General features: G+C 39.9%; 1 protein-coding gene across 2 annotated transcripts in view; it reads right to left on the bottom strand.

Moving 5' to 3' along the window:
* Man1a1 (mannosidase alpha class 1A member 1) overlaps positions 1-23551 on the bottom strand; it is a 176516-nt gene that overhangs the window by 60475 nt on the left and 92490 nt on the right. For both annotated transcript variants that reach the window (XM_057762299.1, XM_057762300.1), the window contains exon 6: positions 16247-16341. In XM_057762299.1, coding sequence (XP_057618282.1) covers positions 16247-16341 — 95 coding nt within the window. The remainder of the gene's footprint in view (positions 1-16246; positions 16342-23551) is intronic.

The following is a 23551-nucleotide window of genomic DNA, read 5'->3' as shown; positions in this document are numbered from 1 at the left end:
CTGAGTTGCAGCACCTACTTTCTTGGGTCTCAACCTTGCCCTGGGAAGATGGTAAGAGTTCTTGGTTCCCGTAGTTGGATGCACCAATTCTCACAATTAATCTTTTCTCCCATGTATTTCTGTTTCTCATCGTTTCCCCTACCTCTAGATGGGAATTGAAGGGAAGAGAAGCATGAGAGCCGTGGACTAGCAAGATACAGTGGAGAACCAGCCAGAGAGAAAAGAATGTGGCAGAGGGAAGAAGGCCCACAGGACAAGCTTTCAGGAGGATGCGAGTGTGTGCGGAGGGCCTTTAGGGAAAATAAGGGTTGGCTGGAAAGAACCTTTTTGAGGTAAGTGGACCGAATGGAAATGATGCGTACAATTCAGGACTCACAGATGAGAGTGGCTGAGATGTTTCACGGGGAACAGCTCACAGATGAATGTGTACAGAAGGCAAGGGTGAGGAAGGCCAAGGAGAGGCCGTGAGGAACAGGAACCTCGAGAGTAGGCAGAGTAGGGAGAAGGTCAGCTGAACACAAGCGGGGCCTGGAAGGAAGTGATACAACTTTAGAGAAATGTGTTTTCATCCATCACAAAGACACTTCCTGAATATAGCTTCAAAATGTGTTCACTTTTCACAAATGGGGAGGCAGGAGCGAAGAAAGGGAGTTACGAAGATTGCATGGAAGAAGGAAACCTAGTTCTACAGAAGACGTGTACAAAGACTCAGGTTTATTTCAGAAGAGAGATTGAGGAGATTTTCATACTCATCATTTTTATTAAGAAAGATGCTATGAAATTTCCCATTCTTAAATTTATTTGTGTGTGTTCATGTGCCTATGTGTGGGCACCTGAGTGCAGATGCCATTGGAAATCAGGGGCATTGAATCTCCATGGAGCTGGAGTTAGATGGTTGTGAACTGCCAGATGTGGTGTTGGGAACTGAACTCTGGTCCTGTGGAAGAGCAGCACACGGTTTTAACTGCCAAGCCACCTCTCTAGCCCATATTTCTTAACTCAAGTATACACTCTGTAAATCTATATTTGCTTTTAGCTTTAAATAGTGGGAACGGGTATAATCAAAGCTAACGGCCATAACAGCAATCCTTAGGGTTGCTGAGGAAATTTACCTCTGTGAGTTATGTAGACCTAGTTGGATCGGTGGAGAACCTTTCATAACCAGCAAAGCGTTTAACTATGAATAGAGTAGATGCAGACAGACACTTGGAGAGCCCACAGTCCCAGGGAAGCACAGAGGTTTCCCTCCCATCTTCTCCCAGTGGGAAGTCAAAAGGTACAGAATGAAATCAGTTCCAACACTTCTAGAACTGGACATTTATTTCTCCACCAGGTTATAATAAATTAACAGAACTTTAAAAAGCCTTCGAATACTGTGGAGAACAGTGGAATCAGGGATTAGCACTGGCTGTCTGCTGCCTGTGGCTCTCATTGTCTTAGGATCAACAGAACAAGAAATGTATTTACCCTGCAAAGGGACCTAGGTATTACCGCCATCTTTTAGGAATGCTCACAAAGTAAATAAACAATTCTTAAAGATTATTCCACACAGGGCTCCGCTCATTATATGGATTCTATCTCTTAAACTTCTAATATAAATATGCAGTGAGTGATTACAAACCAGATTAGGAGTTTGATACTTTAACTGTAGCAAAAACCTTGTCCACTAGCACCAACTTCGCTGTTGTTTTGAAAACAGCACTCCACACACACATCCTTCACCATTTTCTGACACTGCAGCACTATTTAAATGGTATGTGTCTCTCCCTTTCTGGGCTATTTCCAATGATAACAACACAAGGAAGAATCTTTGTCTAATTACCAACTTTTACGAGCACACCACCATGGATGTTCCACTTCAAAGAGGAGAAAACCCGAGACAAGTCAAAGAGAATGTGGCACCAGATTATTTAGTCTTGTAATATTTACATCAAGTTAAAAGTAATTGAGGACTTTCCTCTAAGCCAATTAAAGAAGAGTTCTCAAGAGTAATCTAAACAAGATCAAAGGCCACTTAACATAATGAGACAATGTAGCCATTACAGAGCACCAAGTGATGAGAAACTGGTCTGGGCTCAAAGGTAAATGACACTTCGGATATTTACTGTTTATGGCAGGAGCCTTTGAAGCCAAGGGCAAGACTTTTAATTAGAGTACAAGGAGAAACTATCAAAGCTGCTATTTCTGAATTTTTTATCTAAAAGTAAGAAAAAGAAAACCTTCATTAAATGAAATATTCGGACACACACTGCTCTTGTCCGTTGGTGAGTCCGAGAGGCGACATAAAGAGATGACGTGATGGGAAGTGGGCAATACGCAACAGCTTTCAATGACCTCTGATGTTCTGTGCTTTGAGTCTGGCTTAAACCAACAGACAGCAGAACACTTACAGCGTCCCTGCTTCCCCGAGAGCAGGAAGCTAACCCAGATGATGCTCTGCAAGAAGTGGTGGTTTAATGCTCGTCATAAGGAGAACTTCTGAATGGAGAATGGCCGCATCACAGTAAAGGTCTCCGCACCAGGCAGTGGTAGTGCGACATTTAATCCCAGTACTTGGGGAGGTAGAAATAGGCAGAGCTCTGAGTTTGAGGCCAGCCTGGTCTACATAGTGAGTTCAAGGAAAATCAGGGCTACACAGAGAAACCACGTCTTGAAAAACAAAAAACAAAGGTGTCCTCAAGTTTGCTCATGCTTTTCCTTCCTTCCTTCCTTTTTTTTTTTTTTTTTTTTTTTTTTTTTGTGGCTGCTGGTAAGCAGCTTAGTTTGAAAAGAAGGAAAGAAAAAGGAGAATAATACACCTGCCCTTTCAAGTAAAAGCTGCAATTTTATATGAATAAAATAAAAGGCCATTGAGGAAATTGGTCTAAGAAAAGAATACCTGGAAGCCAGGTGCTTATGAAAATGTTTTGTGAGGTAGTTCATTTATTTTTTAAACATATTTGTGTAGGTTCAAAAATAGACATTTCTGCCTTGTGTTTTCAGAGGCAGTATTTCAGGGCTTCCTGATTTCATGAAAACTGTGTGTGTGTGTGTGTGTGTATATATGCATAGGTATTTATTATAATTATATACACAAACCATTTGCCCATTAATTTATAGAATGAACAGTATCAGGAGTGAAACTTCTTGGCAATATACTCAAGAAAATTCTTTGTGTAACTGGAAAAATAGATCATTTGAAAGTGTACGTGTTTTATGGAAGTCTGGCAGCACGCCATTTTCTTTGTGCATTTGTGTGCTCTCTGTGTGTTTACGGGTGTGGTGTATATGTGCATGCGAAGGCCAGAGGTCTGCAGTAGGTGTGTCTTCTGCCTTACTTCCTGGGGCAGCGTCCGTCACTGAACCCACGGCTCAGCGACTTGGTTAGACCGGCTGGCCAGTCAGGTCCAGCACTCTGCCTCTGCCTCCCCAGCATTGGGGTTACAGGTGTGTGCCACTGCACCTGGCTTTTATGTGGGTGCCGGGTTTTCATATTACAATAGTCATAGTTGTGTGGCCAGCATTTTATCAATTAAACCATCCCCCAACTTTTCACCCCCTCCCTCCTTAAAGATAGAAGAAGAAGAAGAAGAAGAAGAAGAAGAAGAAGAAGAAGAAGAAGAAGAAGAAGAAGAAGAAGAAGAAGAAGAAGAAGGCACATCAGCCTGTCTGCCCCAGACAAAGCAGGAAAGAGGAGGTGGTACTGAGTGGATTAGAATGAGACATTGACGTCCCGTCTTATCTTCAGGTCCATTTTGAACTTTTCACCACATGTAAACACAAAATAGCTCACTCTACTGACATACTCTTGCATCTGTTCTGCTTGGGACAGAGGTTAAAGTCCTGTTGTGAAATAAGCATCAGAAAATAAAAGCATTAAATCACAACGAAAACCAAACATTTAAAAAAGAATGCCCTCTCTAAACCCATTCTCATCTGACAAGTTCCTTGCTGAAATTGTTCTTAATATAGTTTATAAACATCTGTTTCTTCAGCTACTGCTCACTTTTACCGTTTCACTTTTGAAAGTCTAAAGACAATCATGGCCTCGTAGAGCACAAGTATACATAGCTCATAAATACAAAGACATATTTGCATTTTTGAGTGGGTACACAAAAATATTTTACTGCTAAGAGAGCTTCTGGAAGAATTTAAAGTCTACTGCTCACGGTCTTGATGTATTTGTGGAGTGCCAACCTGCTAGATCATGCAATTGGCTACAGCAATTCACACATAAATACATAGCGAAATGTGCTCTTCTTAATACATTGCTAGCATTCTTTTTTTCCCTACTAATTTAAGAAACACAACTCGATACCTCTCAATATAGGCAATTTCCACATTATTCCTTATTCCAGTCTCATTTCCGAGTATTTTAATAATTTAAAATAATCCTTCTTCAGCTGGGTGGTTTCATTATTCATGTCCTTTTGTTGTCCCAGATGATAACAATTACTCCCAGGCCGTTACAATACTGCCCGGTTTGTGGAGGGCTGTGCGTTATAAGCTGAGTCCACGGAGAACTGCCAGAATTACAAATGTGTGCAGACATCACACACACTTCTTTACACGAGGGGCCAAAGGCAACGATGCCCCCACCCTACTTTGGGGAAAGCTGAAAGAATGCTAAACTGGCCCCAACCACCTGGGGAACTGAAGTGTGATGTGAACTATTCTTTTGGGTGTCAGAGAGCACCCTTCCAATACCCCGCTGGTCCTCTTCATGTGAAATTTCAAGGTCCTGTAGGAAATATTCTTCCTGTCAAACTGATACGACATAGCAATCCTACATCCCCAAAGAGGAAACCCACAGCTTAGAGAAAGGCCTGTGATGATATTTTGGAAATATTCAATAAAACAGCATCTTCTATATGGCTTTAGTGTGTTTTGATTTATGCTGCTGGCCTTTCTGCTGATCTTACTTGAGTACAATCACAGTATTATAGGAGTTGGCACTGTCAAATATTTTAAAATTATGGAAAATCTGCAACAGACAATTCATTAATTTTCCAATGTCCACTTGCAGAGTGCCTGCCAGGTTCAAAAAGGTACAGAAGTGACGTATCTAGGGGACAGAAGAAGACAACATAGGTTACGGAAGAGCACAGCAAGAGCCCTCCCAAGAACCTGTAACAGTCTCTCCAAGAAACAAGGAGGACCTCTTACAAAGAGCTGGGCAAGCAGATTCCATGACGTCTGAATAAACACATATAATCATAGCTGAAGAGAAACAAACAAATGCATGCTGCTTGTGCAACTTCCCCCAACAGCTGTTAGATATGGCATGCACCTTAAGCTGGCTTACGGAATTTTGATTGTGCTTCCCGGGGTGTGTGTGTGGAGGGGGAAGAACAGCTTTATTCCTAAATTTTGGACAACTGTTCACTGATAAAGCCATTACAGTAATTGCACTGGATCTGTTTATTAATTTGTCACAATTAAGTCAATACGAGCTTTACTAATGTCCTATTACTTGATTAGTTTTGAAAGTGATTATCTTAAGAACTCAACTTAATTGGAAGCCTCTCAATTTACAAGGTACATTAAACTCTCAGTTGCATCTTAAAATTATTCAACACATGCAGGTCAATTACCAGTAATCACTGTTTTGTACAAATGTTCCATAAAATCTAAGACATGGTATGACAAAGAAGGAGAGCGAAGCTTAATCAATCATGTTAAACTCCCACTGACATTTTCAGGATAAAAGGGCAATACGAGAATTCGCAAGAGCCTTTCTGGTCCGCTACTCAAAATTGCAGAACGGGACATGCGCAACTCGTCACCTCACAGATGAAGATAATTTGTCGTGATTGCAAAATCACCAGCTCACTCTGCCTGTACCCATGCCCAGCTGCACGCCGATTTCCAGATTCGTAAATTACAATTAATTCTTGGGACTGCCCCATCACTTTTCCTTCTCTAGCTAATCAGAGACTGCTATCAATTATCGCTCATCCCATTTTCCAGAACGGATCGACTGAAGCTTTCAGTGCACAAACAGGAGACACTGTGCAGTTAATGCACCAGTGAGACAGGGAGGCCTTCAAAAATTATTGGCTAAGTCTGAGTATTTTATATTGTGCTTTCAACCTCCACTCAAAGACTGAGTACATTGTGTTGATTATTCAACGATTCACAATCGTAAGGGCTGATAAAGTACCTCTGTGCCTGGTGTAATTTTCAAATGTCTTTTTAAACTCCTTCATAAACTTTTACACTCGATTAATTGGACATCTGAAAGGCCCGCCCCACACTAACAATCTAGTCTTTAGATCAATCATAGGAAAATTGACTATTAGCTCATTAAAAACCCGGGGAAGTCAATTCCTTGAAAAGTGGACTCAACCGTTGCTCTGCAAAGGCACTGGATGAATTTATCTGCTGTGACTTGTCCCTAATCTAAGTTCCACATACAGCAGAAATTGAAAAGTGCCAGGGCTGATTTGCTAGCGGTTGTATAAATGAATGAACAGAGTGAACCGAGCTGAAGTTGTGAAATACCAGCTCTGTGCAATGAAAGACTACTGAGTTCCTGGTACCCAAGCATACCTGAATGTCATTATCTAACACACGGTGACGTAACTATTTAACTACTATGGGAAAGGAACTGACCACATTGAACAATCCACTCTGCTGTGTTTTGAAATAAGGTTCTCTGTGCCTGAAACTGGAGGGTAAAATAGGCTTCTATAGTTGGCCCCTGCCCTTCGGTTGATACATAAGTACTTTCTGAAGGGGTTTAAGTAAGCTGGATACCACCTGTGATAAATTTTTACACTTAAGTACTGATATTTATCCTTAAAATGAGTACTTCCTTATGCAAGCACAAAAATACCTAAAAACATCTAATTCTTGGTTGAGTGCACCACCAACTAAGGCACCACATTCAGATGGCAATTTTTCTGCCCCTGTGGTCCTAGAAGCATAGCAGGTGTCTGTGAGGATGGGAGTTTGGTCAGGAGGGAGGCTGGGTGCAGAAGGACTGAGCATCTCCAAGCATGTGCTCACTGGCAGAGAGAGTCTGCTTCTTCCACGGGAGAATAAAGACACTTTAAAATCCATTTACCTGTGTCAACTTCGATTATGACAGAGGTGGGAAGAAAGGAATGCTTAGGCATCCTGAGGCTCTTCAGATCCCCACTGCTTCACCCTGGGGGAGCAGCAACACCAAAGCATCCTGTGCTTAGACTGTGTGTTCTTTACCTTTTCATAAAGGAGTCTGCACACAAACCACACTGAGAGCGCGTGCCGCTATTCTTACCACTCACCGCAATAAATAAACGTCTTTAGTTTGGTTAAGTTTCTGAATGCATGGCAGAGATCTAAGCATCTCGGAGAGATCTTGGTCCCCTTCTCACCGGGTGGAGGAGGGGCCTTTTCTCTCTTTCGATCCTCCTTCCAGGTTCCTTACTGCTAATGAAGCCTGAAGCCCCAGCTATGTTTTTTTCTGGAAGTGGCTTTGCGATTAAAGGGTTACCCTGAAGTTCTTAATTGAATTTAATTAAAAATAACTTTCCTTTTGTTCTATGCCAGTAAGGGTCAAATCTCATCTTTACATATAACTAAAAAAATCAAAAAAAAAAAAGGAAAAATAAAAAAGAAAGACAAACAAGCAAAGTATGGGAGGAACACAAGTAAAATCTATGCTTTTTTTTTTAAAAATCAGTATTTGAAGTTAACTTTTCTTTTCTTTGAACAGTAACAAACTGCTTAGAGGCAAATGGAAAATTTGCAGAAATACTAACAGAAGCAATACAGAATACGGCACCTCCCGCAAACAGTGGAGACGGCCACCTTGAGAATTAGGTTCTAAGAACCACTGAGACTTATGGATTTTTCACCATAAGGACGGCTTTCAGAGTCTCATCCTGGACCAACAGCAGCTTCTGAATCAGACTGAACATGGTTAGAAAAGCAGGTTACCAAGCCTAACTAAACGCCACTGCACCATAAAGCGGGCACAGGGGATGCAGCACCTGAACAAGCTCTCCAAGCCACAAACACTGTGAAGTTTGAAAAGTTTGGTTCTACTAAAGTTGGTTTTTATACACTCATTTACTGGTATTTGTATATTCAATAATTAAACTGACTGCCATTGAATAAAGAAAAAAATTTCTAAGGCAGCTGAGATAGGAAACAAAGTTATTCTTAGAGGCCTTAGCTGAATATTAGGATGCCCTTAAGCACTGGAACCTTATCCTAAATTGACTTAAACATATGGGACAGAGGATGACGGAGACAGAGCTTAAAATTTTTCCAAGGTATCCTAAAAGGTGGAAGCTGAGAGTCAGTAGCATAAAGTGACTATAGTTATGTAGTCGGAGGCTGCTCGTTCGTTCCTGGCTGCTCAGACCTGAAATAATTACACAAAACTGTATTAATTAAAACACCACTTGGCCAATCACTAGCTAGCTCTTATATATTAAATTAACTCATTTCTATTATTTTATATTTTACCACGAGGTCGTGGCCTATTGGTAAAATTTTGGCTGTTGCTGGTGAGGACGGCTATCTCTTGTGCCAACTACATGGCTTTTCCTTGACTCCGCCTTCTTTCCTCCCCTATCTGTTTGGAATTCCCATGTTGCTCTATTCTGCTAAGCCACTGGCTAAAACAGCTTTATTAATTAACCAATAAAAGCAACTCATAGACGGAAAAACTTCTCACACCATAGTTAGCAGAATTAGCATAACCTAAGAACTGGGAAACAGGTCTATGTGAATATTGATGGCTATAACACACACCTTCTCAGCAATTTGGTTCGTAGCATAGTAATTAGGCAAGAGATAGTGTGTTGGGCCTGGGAAAAGAGCATAACACTTATTGCCTCAAATTAACTTTGAATTAGCAGTGCTAATTAATAGAGACAGAAAATTAAAAAAAACAAATAAGAATTTAGGCAATAGCTTCAAGCCTTGATCTCATATATTAGACCTAAAATAAAAATAAAAAATATTAAGAGCTTGAGCATGGAGTCGTATGGACTATACAAAGACACTCTTTCTGCATTTCCTGTTAGATCTACCAGCTCATTACTTGGCTAAGGGAAGAAGAATGTGCTTCAGAAAGGGGAAATTAGTGCTTAAAAGCCAAAGATTATCATAAGGGATTAATCCTACCAATTTAATTCTGGCTGTTCATTATGGTGCTGTAGAAAGAGTCCCTCTGCTCTTCACCTTAGTTCTTCTTCGAGCTTTTTGACTACATGTAAGAACCCCATTAATACAAAGCTGATGGATAGAGAAAAAAGCATTCAAGTCTTTAACTTTTTTGCATAAGGATGAGTCCAAAACAAAATGTTTTATACCTTTCAGAGAGAACAGTAGGATGCAAAGGAATGGCAGGGCATGTGAATGTCCCAACTAGGGCAGTCAATTCCAGGGGTTCACTGAGACATCTGGAGAGGAAATACTAGTTGGGGGTAAGGGTCATTCCCATGAATTTTAGCTCATTCCAGCACCAAATACCATTCTCTGGTAACTAATGCCATCTTTTTCCCATTGAATGTGGAGGGCAGTTCTTCCCCCCAAATTATTGAAGGTGTTGCCTATAAGAAAAGACAGGTCAGCTGGTCCTTCTGCTCCTTGCTAAGTTCAGCTCGAAATAATTAATATGCCAATTCAGTATATTTTGAAATGATACGTCCTTGACTACTTCACTTTATATGCCATTTTTATGTATCCCATTATCCTCAATACTGAGAGTAGGGCCATACATTAGGAATGAATCCAATGTGCGTTTCTTTCATATTACTCTGCAGTATTTCTTTTATGTACTAATTGGATTTCCACAAAAATCTTTTTAATTCAACATTATTGATGTTATTTTAGATTTAGTTATGAGAATAGAAACTTAAGAGAGCTAAGAGAATGGCCCATGTTTTAAAGCCACAGTGATAATGTCAATAAATACTAGTTTTAACTATGGCCAAGTAGCATCTAGAAAGGGGTTGTCATTCTGTTTATTTTTTTCTCATTTTAGAGATTATTTTTATTTTACAAAATTGTACCTGGTAAAGTAATTCTCTGCTAATTAGAGTTGTAATTTCTAAAAGAAAAAAAATTCTGTAGCCGGGAAAGCAGCTTTGCTGGGAGGGTGCTAGCCTAGTATGCTCCCAACACTGAATAGACTGAGTGTAGTTGTGCTGGGCTGTAATCCCAGCACTGGAGAGCTAGGAGGATCAAAAGTTCAAGGTCATTCTTGGGCATGTGAGCAATTTGAGGCCTGCTTCATATATGAAACTCTGTCTCAACTGCAAGAGAAGAAGAATCCCATCAAATGGCTGATGGACTAGTTAACTATAGTAACTAGTCCAGACTTGTTAAGGAGAGACTTTTAATTTTTTCAGGACCTGCACGATCAGGGACTCTTCAAATAATATGAAAGTATGGTCCAAGGACTTGCCAATCCTATTCTCAAGTTAAAATAAGAATGTCTGACTTGCATGGGTCAGCCCAAGTATTCAAAAGGATTACAGGATGGCCCAGGAACTGAGGCTATGTATAATCCTAACAAAGTCCCACCGAGGGAAAGAAAAACAGCCTCAGAGATGCCCAACTCACACGCAGCCTTCCTGTCCATCACTTCACTTACTACATTCATTTCTCTCCATAGAAACCATTTTATAGATCTGAGTTCTGTGACAAGGTTAGGGCAAAACCGGCCACTTTCCTGACCACTAGCATAGGAGATTTCCTCCCACCCACCCTACTCTCCTATGTCCAGGCAGCTGCTGTTATGCAGAACCAAACCTTGGTCATAAGAGCTGTGATATTCTAATTCATGACATCATCACTAGGCAAACCAGTTTAATGATCTTCAAGCAAGGTTGACCAGCATTTTCTGGAGAATCGCCGTGGCTAAGTGAATTAAATATTTAAAAGACCCAGTAATAACAAAATTCAAACTGGGGAAAGATTAGTTTAAAAAAGGAGGTCAGCTTAAAATACTTAGAAAAATTCATTCTTCTGGAGTTGATAGAAGTTGTTTTCGGGCTCCTAAAGGTTCCAGAGAACATAAATAAGCACGAACTGTCAGGTAAAGCTTTGTGGTTATACCTGCTTAGATCACTGGTATAAAACACTGCAAGATAATTAAGCAATAAGCTGTCTTTACCAGGAAATCATTAAATTAGCTTGCTCTCCTCCGGCTCAGAAAATATTTATTGTTAACATCCCACCTATTTAGTTAAAGTATGGAGCTGTACTTGGCTTCATTTGCAAACAGTGCTCTTCCTTCAAATCTGAAACCAGAAACTTAAAAAAAAATTGGACTCAAATATAAATAAACATTGAAATATACATGTCAATGACCAAGTGAAGTCAAACATTTAAAAAAAATGTAAAAATAATTTAGGCCAGGAAGCAATTTTCTCTAGTTTGTCTGTTAAAATTCCAAAGTAAAATACACAAGCATTTTTACAGCATTCAAGCATTACTCAGTAACTCAATAAAAGGGTTATCACCATCCATATAGAATAATCTTTCTATGTTAGGAAACATTAAGCTATGTATTATTCCTAATTAAGACCGTGTTTCAGGCAAAGAAATTTAAAACTTAATTATAAGAATATAAACTATAATGCAACTCAAAACCAAGTATGTGGTTGGCCAGATAATTAAGATAGCGGGTACATAAAGTTTTATCAAGTGGGGAGGAACACGTGAGGGAGCGGTCCGGCGTTCATTATCCTGCAGACTAATGAGACCGACTTTGAAGAGAAAGCAGTCTGGTCCCAGCACATCCCCTGACGGTGAGCAATAAACACACACACTGCAGACAGTCCCACTAACTTAATATACCCACCCCACAAGTGTCGGCTCAGAAAATCCACCAAGAGAAAGAAGGGATGAAACAATATAGCTAAAACGAACTCATTTATCAAGAGAGACAGAATAATTATTAGGAATGCCCAAGCCGCATGTGTGGTGATAGACATGAATAATGGGCACATTAACTACATTATTTTAAATTAAGAACACACTTTAGAAAACCAAAAATCTAATAGAAGCCTTCTCCACACCCCCACTTGACTTATGCCTAGAAATAAAGGAACGGTAAAATGTTTGTTTCCGCAAACCACAGAGGTGCGTTTCAGCGGCAAGCTGGATAAAGGAAATGCACAGGTCCCCCAGCTAGCATGAGTAGCGACATCAGACGTCAAACTTGGACATCTGTCGTTACAGAAACTGGGTTATACAAAAATCTAATCTGCTAGCACGACATTGGTTTTCGTTTGGCAGAGGCATTGTGTAACTTGCATAGCCACCCTCTATAGCACCACCAGGAAGGCACACATGCTAGTCTAGTCATCTCTTGCAACACCGAGGCTATGAAATGACCACTAGTTACAAAATCTCAGTTAAAATGCAGCTCTTGAATAAGAATCTGTTCCAGCTACAAGAAAAGCTGCCCCCGTCCCCGACATCCCCCCCCACCGAGTTCCCAAGACAGCATATAAGGAAATTAGGTTCTCTACATATTTTCCAGCTTATACATAAATAACGAAATTCAATTTGTTCTATTGGTATTTTGGCTCCAAATATATAAACCTTCCCAATTCAAAATACTGCTTGTTTTAAATTCAACCCAGTAAGCAGTTATCTATGCTTGGCAAAACTATCCTATATTTATAAATCACAAATGTGAGTGTACAACACCACATACAAAATATATATTCTGTTTTAACAACCGGGAGTGAATCCTGAGGGAGTGGGCTTGTGTGTTATCCTCTTCAATAAAACCAAGTGAACAGAAGTAGAAAATCTTCCCAAGATTTAGAACAAACTTCGCCACAGGAAAGACACAAAGAAAGGCTTATTTTTGACAAAAGAGAAGTAAAGAAACCAATTATCTTTAGGTGACGACCTGGATATTAGAGGAATGTGCACACGTCATAGCAATAAATTCACGTTCTGGGGGATGTTGGCAAAAAATAGTATTCCTATTTTCAAACCTGAGAAGTGCTACATTATAATAACACAGCCATCACTCAATGCTTCCTTCAAGAGAGCCCGTGCTGCATTTCAAAACCAGTCAGCAATGACAAAGTGTCCTCAAAGCTCCCTCAACCCTTCCCCCAATTACATACCTTGGGCATTTGACAAAGTCTACATTCTCTTGTTTCGAGAAGATAATTAAGAAAATATGGGTTTAATGAACTCAATTCCCCACTTCTCCTTTAAAATATTTACTAGTGGCAGGCTTCAAAAATTAGAAAATTCCCATTGCCAGCTGCCCCCTTTCCTTGAGCCTCACTGTGAAAATATAAATTCAGAAAAAAATGCCCACTGCTAAAATAACAGCAAGACTGCTGCAGATATATGCAAACTGCCATTTTCCCCTTATCCGAAAAGTTTCAGATGAAATCTCAAGCTTTTCAGTTGGAGACTGGGGTCATTTAATGTACTTTAATTAGACAAATGAATATGAAGAATCCTACTATAATTTTGCCAGTGCTTATTTTATGAATTTGGGCCATGTCATTGCTATTTGGTACACAGGACTGAGAGTGGATAAAACATTTCATAGCAAAAACAGCAAAAGCTCATCTAAGTTGGCAACGAAACAAAGCAAAACAAAACAAAAACAAAAGCAACCAAAAAATGTCCCTATCAGCTGCCAGGTGATTACATCATTTCCTTTAGTTTAAATGAAAACATCGGGAATATATAAATGAAAATAATCATTTTTTTAAAAAAACATACACAATATAATCTTTGAAGTGATGTCCTAATGCAAAATATTGTTCAAAATAGGGATGGTCATGAAAAATTTGAATGCCCCAGCTAATGAATTCTTGACCATCATAAACACACACATACACACAGATTCACAATTTAATAAGTATTCCTTTGTGTACTGAAAAATATTTCCATAGTACACTAAAAATCAATTTCATTAAGAAAAAAATCTACTTCACTATTAGAAATAAACATGAAATAAAGTTAATAATATTTACAATTATTTCAAGATACATCACAATGTTATAAAATGTTCAACATATGCAATGTAGGCTCATGTTGCAGGAGCTCCTTCCGCTCCTTCAGCCAATAGCCGCTGAGATACCAGCCCTTTGGGGCATGGTCTCTCTCCCTTTAAAAAAGCGGCCACTGCCCTCTGCTCTCTCTCTGGCTTCCGGCTTCGCTTTTGGCCACTAGGCTCCTTTCCTGATTGTGCAGAGGGCTGTTGTCTGGGATGGTGATCTGTAAGTTTTCCCCTTTAAATAAATAACCATTCTATTAATCATAATTCCAAACTGGTGTGGGATTGTTTGTGACTTACGCCTTCAGGCCCATACCCTTCCTGCTAGTTTAGGAAATCTTTGTTTAATTGCAGAAAGCCACACAGTATTGGCTCCAATGAGTCTTAGGACAAGTTAGAGTCATCATATACTTCAGGTTCTTAAACCCAAGCCTCAGGTCCTAGGTGGACTCCCATGGAATGATAGGGTTTTGGAAATTGGTATGATTTGATTTTCTAAGGAATATACTTTTTATCAGAAGAGCTCCCCATTGGTTGATCAAATCTTAGTTCGTGAACCTGGGAAGGGTCACCAAAGGACTAGTGAATTAGCCTACCTTCCAGTTTATAAAGGAGCCTGTAGACTTTAAAGAGATGGTTCGAAACAAAATCTTAAAGAAGCTGGAGAGAACCAAGAAGCAGGTCTCTTGGTAAGCAATTAGTTTACCACTATGCTCATAATAGCTTCCTCAGAGGACAGGGGAAGGGAAGGAAGGGAAATCGAATGAACTAATGATAGTGTTTTTGTGACCAGATCTTACTGAAAGTAAGAAAACAGTATCTTTGTCACAATGTTACCTACAAATATCAAGTCTGAAGATACTGGAGGTAATAGAGATGGTCTATATGAGCCAAATACAAAAGGCATCCAAAAGCCAAGCTACTGCAAGCCAGGCTCACATGCAGTCTTGCTTTGAGATCTTGCAGAACATGGAAATATAATTCAAGTTCACAGATCCACAGGCTGTGCCTCAGGAGCCCTGGTGGGGAAAACAGGTCCTGAGCTATCTTACTACCTGGTAGAAAAAACTAGCTCAATTTAGTACTTAATAATACTTAATAATTCAATAGCCCTAGAGTAGGGTTTCCCCATCTTTCTGCTGCAACATGCTCAACATACTTCATACTTAGACACAAAGATTCATTTAATGAGTTAGACACAATTTCCAAATTTAGTTAGTAATTTATAATTGAAAATAAAACACAGAATCTCGGGGGTTTTCTTTTTCTTTTCTTTTTTTACTAAAGGAAAAGAGAAAACAATCGAATGATGATTAATTTCCATGATTTTTCATGATTAAGTTGGGGATAAAGTGTTGCTAAAATAAGTAATTTTGTGTTGTTCTAGTTCTGTCAAACCACTCTGTTGGTTCTTATAGTGTTTCTAAGGTAAATAAAGCATTTCTATGAATACGCATGTATGTGGACATAAACATCTGCCATCTCCTTACTGTCTGGTCTGATAGATTGACTACCAACCTCTCTGTGACTCTAGTTCCCTATGAACAAAATGGAGAAACAATTGGAGTGACTATATTGGGCTCTTCTGGGAGCTATATGTGTAACATCTGTAAGAACCGATCACATTTTATGTTGATCATTGCAGCTTAAAACAGAATTATTTAATTGATGAAATACTAAAACCACAATGAAAACTCAACTCACTCCCTGGGAGAATGCTAAAAAGTATTTGGCTGGCTTGTTCGTTTGTTTTTAATTAATTGAGACAGTATGCCAGTTTTCTCTCTGCAGAGGGGCTGGTTGATCTGTCAATGAACCAGTCCCATTCCCTCTTTACAACTGTGGGCCTGACAGTCTCAGATGCTCCCAGCCTCATAGATTCAGATAGCAGCTTTTTAAAAGGTCTGATTAGTCTAAGTGTTATTTCTCTGCAGCATCTCCATCTCCAAGAGTTTAAACAAAGTAAAAAGCCCTAGCGATTTGTTTAAACAAAATGCTTTCCTGACTACTCTTGGTATTTATGGGACAGTATCACTCAGACAAGAGTCCTATAAAACAGAGCCAACTTGGGCTCAAGTCTGCTTTGCATGGGTCTGCTAGGACGATGGTAAGTCATGACAGGAGCCCATCTTACTGAAGGGGTAAGAGCTTCCAACACAGTTCTAAGACACTCAATTGTCACTCACTGTCAGCAAAGTGTACATGTAATTAACCATCTCACGAGGCCACAGTCTCAGATATTCCACCTTAAAGTACGTTGTTGAAAATGAAGACTTTTACCTTTTCATATTCAGCAATGCCCAAGGTATTCCAGAGGGAGTATGAAATGCAGGTAGCAATTTTACCCCAAGTTCCACTGCTTTCTTTCGAAATATCTGAAAAGTTAAACAATTACGTAAGCTACTATTGCATGTAAAACATAACGCTCTCCACTATTATCCATTTTTAGCACTTTACAACTCATCTGCAATCACAATGAGTAGAGCTGAACTGATCCAGGGGCCAACGCACTGGGGGTTCTTATGCACTACCTTAGATATACCTTAATAGGAGGGCGTGAGCACAGCACGATTCAGACATGTGTGTCTCATGTCCTCAGTCTTAATTTCTAGTTTGAGTCTGCTGTTCCGGGCCTTTGGAAGCATCACAGACCATCCAGGTAATTTCTATGGGTATGCCAGGAGGCGAACTCCTTGGTTTTGGATAACATTTCTTAGATTGAGAACTAGGTGGTTTACACAGTTTCTTCCTGGGGCATAGGGAAAAAAAGAAATTTTAGAAAGACCATAATCTATATGTTATCTAAGCCCTTTCGGGTTTTAACTTTCTATGATATTGAAGGAAACAGGTAAAAGTTAAATTAGGTACAAATTCTGTCCATAGTGTAATAGGAAGATGATTCCCATAAATACTTAGAACACAGATAAACTAACAGGTGGGGATGGCTAAATCTTGCAGGTGTTAGATTATCAAGGCTCTGTGGTGGAGGTGGCCTTTAGATGAATGGCTATGACACCGACCTGGGGCTAATGAGAGAATGGGGAGAGGTATTAGGGGTGGACATGGTTCTTCCCTGCGGGATCAGTCTATCACAGATGGATGCATGGTGAGCCTGCAGGATAAATAGTATACCTCGTCTGATCAAATGGGTACACTGGTAGGTAGGTGGTATCTACAGTCTAGGTCAAAATCATAGAAAAGCATACAATCAAGAGTAAGCTTTTTTGTTGTTGTTAAAATAATGAAGTGCTTGGAAGCAAATTTGGTTGAACTGTGCTTTAGGAAGGTTGATTGAGATGACATTTGTTCAGTCAGTTGTTCAAATCAAAATACTGGCAGATTCACTGAAGGAGGGCCAGCTACCACCTTCCCTGAAACAGTTATGGCACTGGTACCTTGCACCTTCAAACTGTATGACGTCATTTGGTATACTGCTCATTCCTATTACCACCTCAACATGGAAAAGGCTGAACTAATACCATGGAGGACGATGGCAAGGCCCTTCCTCCACCCGTGTGTGAGCATTGGGTACAGGGCTTGTCCAGGAAGTCCTATGTGTATTTCCCAGAGAGAATGGTTCCTCACAATTCCTATCCCAAGGCCAGAGCCTCTCTAAAGAGAGACCCAAGGACTTGGCTCCAGAAGGGATGGCGACCTAGTCATTCTAACATGGAAACCCTCACACAAACTCTACCCTTTCAGAGTTTAAATCTCATTTAATAAGGAAAGTTAGAAATGAGTTTCAAATGAAAACTCTGGCAATCAACTGAGGTAAACTGTTGATATATATATTGTATATAAATAGAAAAAAACATATATTTGTGGTATATAGAAAGAATAAATAGAGGCCTTTTGATCAACAAATTATCAATTGTCATCAAAAGAGATAATTTCTGGGATCAATAGTGTATGGAAAAAAGATAATAATAACAACAACAGCAATAATAATAATAATAATAATATCCATGGCTCAATTTCTCCTTCCCATTCTCTGCCTCACCCTGAGAATTCTAGACTGTCTTCTATGGTAAGAATTTATGCTACCACTGCCTGGCCATCTGTGGACTTTCTGGTTTCCACCCAACTTTTAAAACTGTTAATTAACTCCTTTTCAAGACAGTTACATAAGATAGAAGGCAAACTATGCAATTAAAACACCATCTTGGATATAAGCATATGGCGTGTAAGCTAGAGACTTGGGCTTTGAAGGCACAGCGCCTGTGTTTGAATCTCTGCTGTACTGCTGCAAGTTGATTCATCTTGGCCCCATTGCTTAATCTCTCTGTGCCCAAGATTTCTTGCCTAGAAAATGCAGACAACAGCAGCATTTGCTTTTGGAAAGTTGTGGAGAGGAATAAACAAGTCATTATGTTTATGGACCTTAAAGCAAATAGTGCCCACTCCCTGGGTTAGGTGTGGCTTTGATGATCATAGCAACACACATCTCCGAGGACTTTGCACAGTTAGAGTCTGAGGCTATTTCTTTATATAATTCTGTTTCGGTCAGAATTATACTCCCCCACCTCCAAGGCTTGATTATGAGCTCAAGAGCTCAGCCCCAAGTTCTCATTACCTAACCGCATCCCCATCCTCTTCCCATTCTTTTTCCAGCTCTTCCCTTCTACTCCTAGAACATAGCACAATTTGGGTATCTTGCTGTTTTCTGAAACCTAATCCGTCCCACACTGAGTTAGTAATTGAATACTCCAGATAAACTTGCCTAGTTCCATCACTGATGATGTTGAGCGAATCTCTTGGACTTGGTGTTTGATTTGCTAACTTCCAGTCCCCATGAGGTGTACTAGGGTTAATTCTGACATGTCCTGTGCATAGCTCACCTGAAGCTTAGTATAGGCCATGATCTCACCACCAGGTAAAATAAAAAAGATGATTATAAAAACTTTTCCTATCCTAGCCTTCAGGCTTTCTCATTTACATTAAGCTGTATAATTTTAACATTTTTTGCTTCAGAAACCATTATGATTTTGGCTGTCCTACTATCTTTGTAACAGCTCCTATGAATCAGGCCTGTCTATCATCTCTGTTCCCTCAAACACTGCTCTGGCTGTAGCTTGTGAGACTTCATAGTCACAGATTCCTGTGAAGGGTCTGACAGTATTACAGTCTTTCTTTAGCCAGTTCTCTCATTTTACTGCCTCCTTGGAGCCCATCAAATCCATTCATTCTCCAAGGCCCAAGTCGATTCTCAACTCCAAGACCTTTGCCTTCCATGAACATCAACTCTGACAGCTTGTGTCGCACAATGAGGTGTTTGCAAAGGCATGAAATAGATCTCTATATGTCTTCATGTCACCTAATAATTTCCCTTCTTTCTGAAAGTAGAGAGATTTCATTTTTCCTTCACTTCTTGGTGTAGTCAATCCAGATAACCATTTGCATTTAAATTTGTTAATATTACCACATCATTCAAACACAGAAAGGTAGTTTTAGGGGGCTGGAGAGATGGTTCACAGCAGTTAAGAACACTGGCTGTTCTTCTAGATTGTTCAATTCCCTAGCACCCACATGTCAGTTCACAACTGTTTGTAACTCCTGGTGCAGGGGATCTGACAGCCTCACCCAGAAAACACCAATGGACATAAAATAATAATAATAAAAAAGAAAGATAGATAGTTTGTTCTAAGTTAGTGAACAGGAAAGTCGTGACTTTCCAGCTCAGACGTTGGTCTTCATGGGGACTGCTCTCTGAACGCCTAGGTTATTCTTATCTCTGGGAATCATTTGAATATCCCTCTCAAGAGAGTTCTTCCAAATAGTCCCCCACCCAAGTTGCCCATATTCCTTCAGTTTTTATCACATTATCTTGCATACTTCTGTACCTACTTATCACATTATAATTACTTATTTACTTATTTGCTTTCTGGTTTGTTATTTTGACAACCCAACTAGATATCAATATAAGAAAAGCACTGGCTAATATAAAACAAAACACAACGCAACACCACACCAGCAACGCAGAAGCTGTAATTCAAAAGGCCCATTTAATAAATGGATGACTGAATCAAAGGTTAATTTACAAGACTGAGACACAGTGATAAGACATCACTGATAAGACATTACAGTGTTTGCAATGTGGGTCAACACACTTCACCAGTTTGCTATTGTTATCAAATAATTTATCTCAGGAATTCTGGAGTCTCAACCCTGGCTGTAATTAGGGGGAAAGTACAAAACACTTTTGGAGAAAAAAAATGATTGTCCCATTGATGCTTTAGGTAATAAATGTACTCAATTTCAATTCTCATTGTTATTTTCTAATATTTAATTTTTTATTTTAAATTTTATTTCTATGTGTATGGACACTTTGATTGCATTTTGTATGTGTACCACATATGGACAGTGCTGGAAGAAGGTGACAAATCCTCTGAAACTGGAGTTACAAACAATTATGTGTTGATATGTGAGTGCTGAGAATCAGACCCAGGTCTTCTTTTTTTCCCTTTTTTAAAAATTTATTTAAAAATTATTTATTTAAAATTTCCACCTCCTTCCATCCTCCCATTTCCCTCCCACTCCCCACACTCCCCCTCCCCCTCGCTCTCCAGTCCTAAGAGAAGTCTGGGTTCCCTGCCTTGTGGGAAGTCCAAGGCCCCCCACCTCCATCCAAGTCTAGGAAGGTGAGCATCCAAACAGACTCTGCTCCCAAAAAGCCAGTCCATGCAGTAGAATCAAAATCCAGTGTCATTATCATTGGCTTCTCAGTCCACCCTCATTGTCAGCCACATTCAGAGAGTCCAGTTTGATCACATGCCCGTTCAGACCCAGTCCAACCGGCCTTGGTGAGCTCCCATTAGATCAGTCCCACCATCTCCGTGGGTGGACCCACCCTTCACAATCATGACTTCCTTGCTCATGTTCTCCCTCCTTCTGCTCTTCATCTGGGCTTTGGGAGCTCAGTCCAGTGCTCCAATGTGGGTCTCTGTCTCTATCTCCATCCCTCACCAGATGAAGGTTCTATGGTGATATGCAAGATATTCATCAGTGTGTCTATGGAAGAAGGCCAGTTCAGGTACCCTCTTCTCTGCTACCCATGGACCTACTTGGGGAAATCCCCTTGGACACCTGGAAACCCCTCTAGAGCCAAGACTCTAGCCAACTCTAAAATGGCTCCCTTAGTTAAGATATCTTCTTCCCTGCTCCCATATCCACCCTTCCTCCATCTCAATTATCCCATTCCTCCAAGCTCTCCCCAATCCTCCTCTTCTTCCTTCTGTCTCCCCATCTCCCCTTCCCCCCAATCCAGCCCTATCCCCCTGTTCCCAACTTTTGCCTGGTGATCTTGTCCACTTCAATATCCAGGAGGATAACTACACGTATTTCTTTGGGTTCACCTTCTTATTTAGCTTCTCTAGGATCACGAACTATAGGCTCAATGTCCTTTGTTTATGGCTAGCCCAGGTCTTCTTAAAGAGCAGCCAGTGCCCTTACCTGCTGACCCATCTCTCTAGTCCTCCTCCTATTGTTTGAAGAAAGGGTATTTGAAAGAAGAGTCCAGGCTCAAGAAGAGAACATAACATCTTTCTCCCCATCATGATGTGCAGATAATAAAAGTAGCTTATAAAATTAACACTGCTAAGAGAGTGGAGGAGGCACATCACAAATCAATCTAAAAGGCAATTAAGCTCCAAGAAGCCCATCTTGGATGATGTGCTAAGCCTCAAATTATTACAAAAGCACACTAGATAGAATTCTGTTGGTCCTTCAAGGGGCACAGCATGATGGCAGGAAGAGGGCTGGTTCCAAGTACCTGGGGTCCAGGGCTGGCCCTGCTCCTGCTTCCGTCGGTGTCTGGCTTGATTTCCTCAATATAACAAGAGAGTTGGCTGACAGATTTTGTGTTTTATCATTAGGAGAAAGTATTGCATAGAAGTCACTAAACAAGAACTAAAGTATACCTGACCGTGTGTGTGTGTGTGTGTGTGTGTGTGTAAATGAGAAGCAAAATCAATGTCAACTTTTCAAAAGGTTCTGCTAATGTACCACCAAATTCTGAGTTTCCACGGTTTGTTGGCACTAAACTTGTCAGGGAAGATTTAAATTGAGAGGGCACGATGGCAGCTCATAAAATGTAACCCTGTTTACAACCGAGGACTTTCTATTCCCTCACCCTTCTTTTCCTAAAGACCACTAAAAGAAAATAGTTTTTAATAACTACCCATCCATTGGAGATGCACAGACGTTTTAGGATCCAGCAAGAGTTTTGAAAAACATTTTGTGTGATAGAGATTCTGATTGCATTCATAGCAAAAGTCAAAACCAATATAATTTGCTGAAAGAAGGTCAGCAATATGATGAAATAGCTTCTCAAGTAATCTTTCATGCATATAGCTAACAAATATCTTTAGATAAGAACTTTAATGGCCCAAAGCTAAGAATTTCAGAACAAACACATCAAATCCGAATCTTTTCATTACATTTAAGTAACATCACCATGGTCTCATTGAGTTTTGGTTCAATGTTTTAAACACTTGAAAAGTTAAACTCCATCAGGTAATACATTAATCTTTTTACTCTACCCTTACAGATAGGATCAGACAAGGCTATAAACTAGATGTATTGCTTTCCTTGTCTTTCTAGTTTACAGTTCCCCAAAGAACTGTATGAGAGTCATATATACAACAGAGCAAAGAGCAAGGGAAGAAGAAATGAATAAGAACAGATGGCTGTAGAAGGGAACACTCTCACCCCAGCATGCTCCAGTTTGAAATGTAGGCTCCTTATCCAAGTCTTTCTTAAAATGCTTATGCTGAAAACTTCATTGTCAAAAGATCAAACACTAATTCTCCATTAACATAAACCGAGTTTACCTCCATTCATTTTTACTACATACAGCCTTCAGTGAAAGGTGTCATCATATTTATGACAATATCTTCCCGAAAATAAGTGCACCGGTACGTCATTAAGTGAGGTGATTAACTTGCACATAAAATGAGCCAAATTCAGTCACTCAACCAATTTGCACTAAGAAGATATTCTGGCTTTGTTCTTATTTAGGGTTAAACTTAGAAAGGTTTAAATTTTAAACAAAGATACATAGGAAAGCTAATTCAGCAGACCTTAAAACTCAATGTTGTCAGAAGTCAATGACGTCCCTACGCCTATAGGCAAAGACCTTCTATTCACCTTAAATGTTCCTATATTTCACTCACAATTCTATCAGTGTGTAGCAGCTCTAGCCATCTCTTTTCATGTCATTCCTTTGTTTTTAATATGATGTGTATGTGTGTATGCACGTTCCCATGTGTGTCTGTCCACATGTGGTGTGTGTGTAGGCCAGGGGATGATGATGGTATTTTCATTATTCTCCATTTAATATTGTTTTAAACACTTTTTAAATGTGTGTGTACGCGTATGTGTATGTAGGTGCCTACATACATGTACCATGGCCTGTGCGAGTATGGAGCTCAGAGGAAAACTTGTGGGAGTGAGTTCTCCTTCCTTGTAGGTCGTTTTCAGAGATCAAGTCTGATGGCAAATGCCCTTACCTGGTGATCTAGCTGAGATTATTCTTTATTTATGTGGCTAAATCTTACCAGTTCAGCTCGTCTAGCTTGTCATCTTGCC

The sequence above is a fragment of the Chionomys nivalis genome, chromosome 2 (assembly GCF_950005125.1).
Source record: "Chionomys nivalis chromosome 2, mChiNiv1.1, whole genome shotgun sequence".
Taxonomy (NCBI): domain Eukaryota; kingdom Metazoa; phylum Chordata; class Mammalia; order Rodentia; family Cricetidae; genus Chionomys; species Chionomys nivalis.
This window is presented reverse-complemented; position numbering and strand designations above follow the sequence as displayed.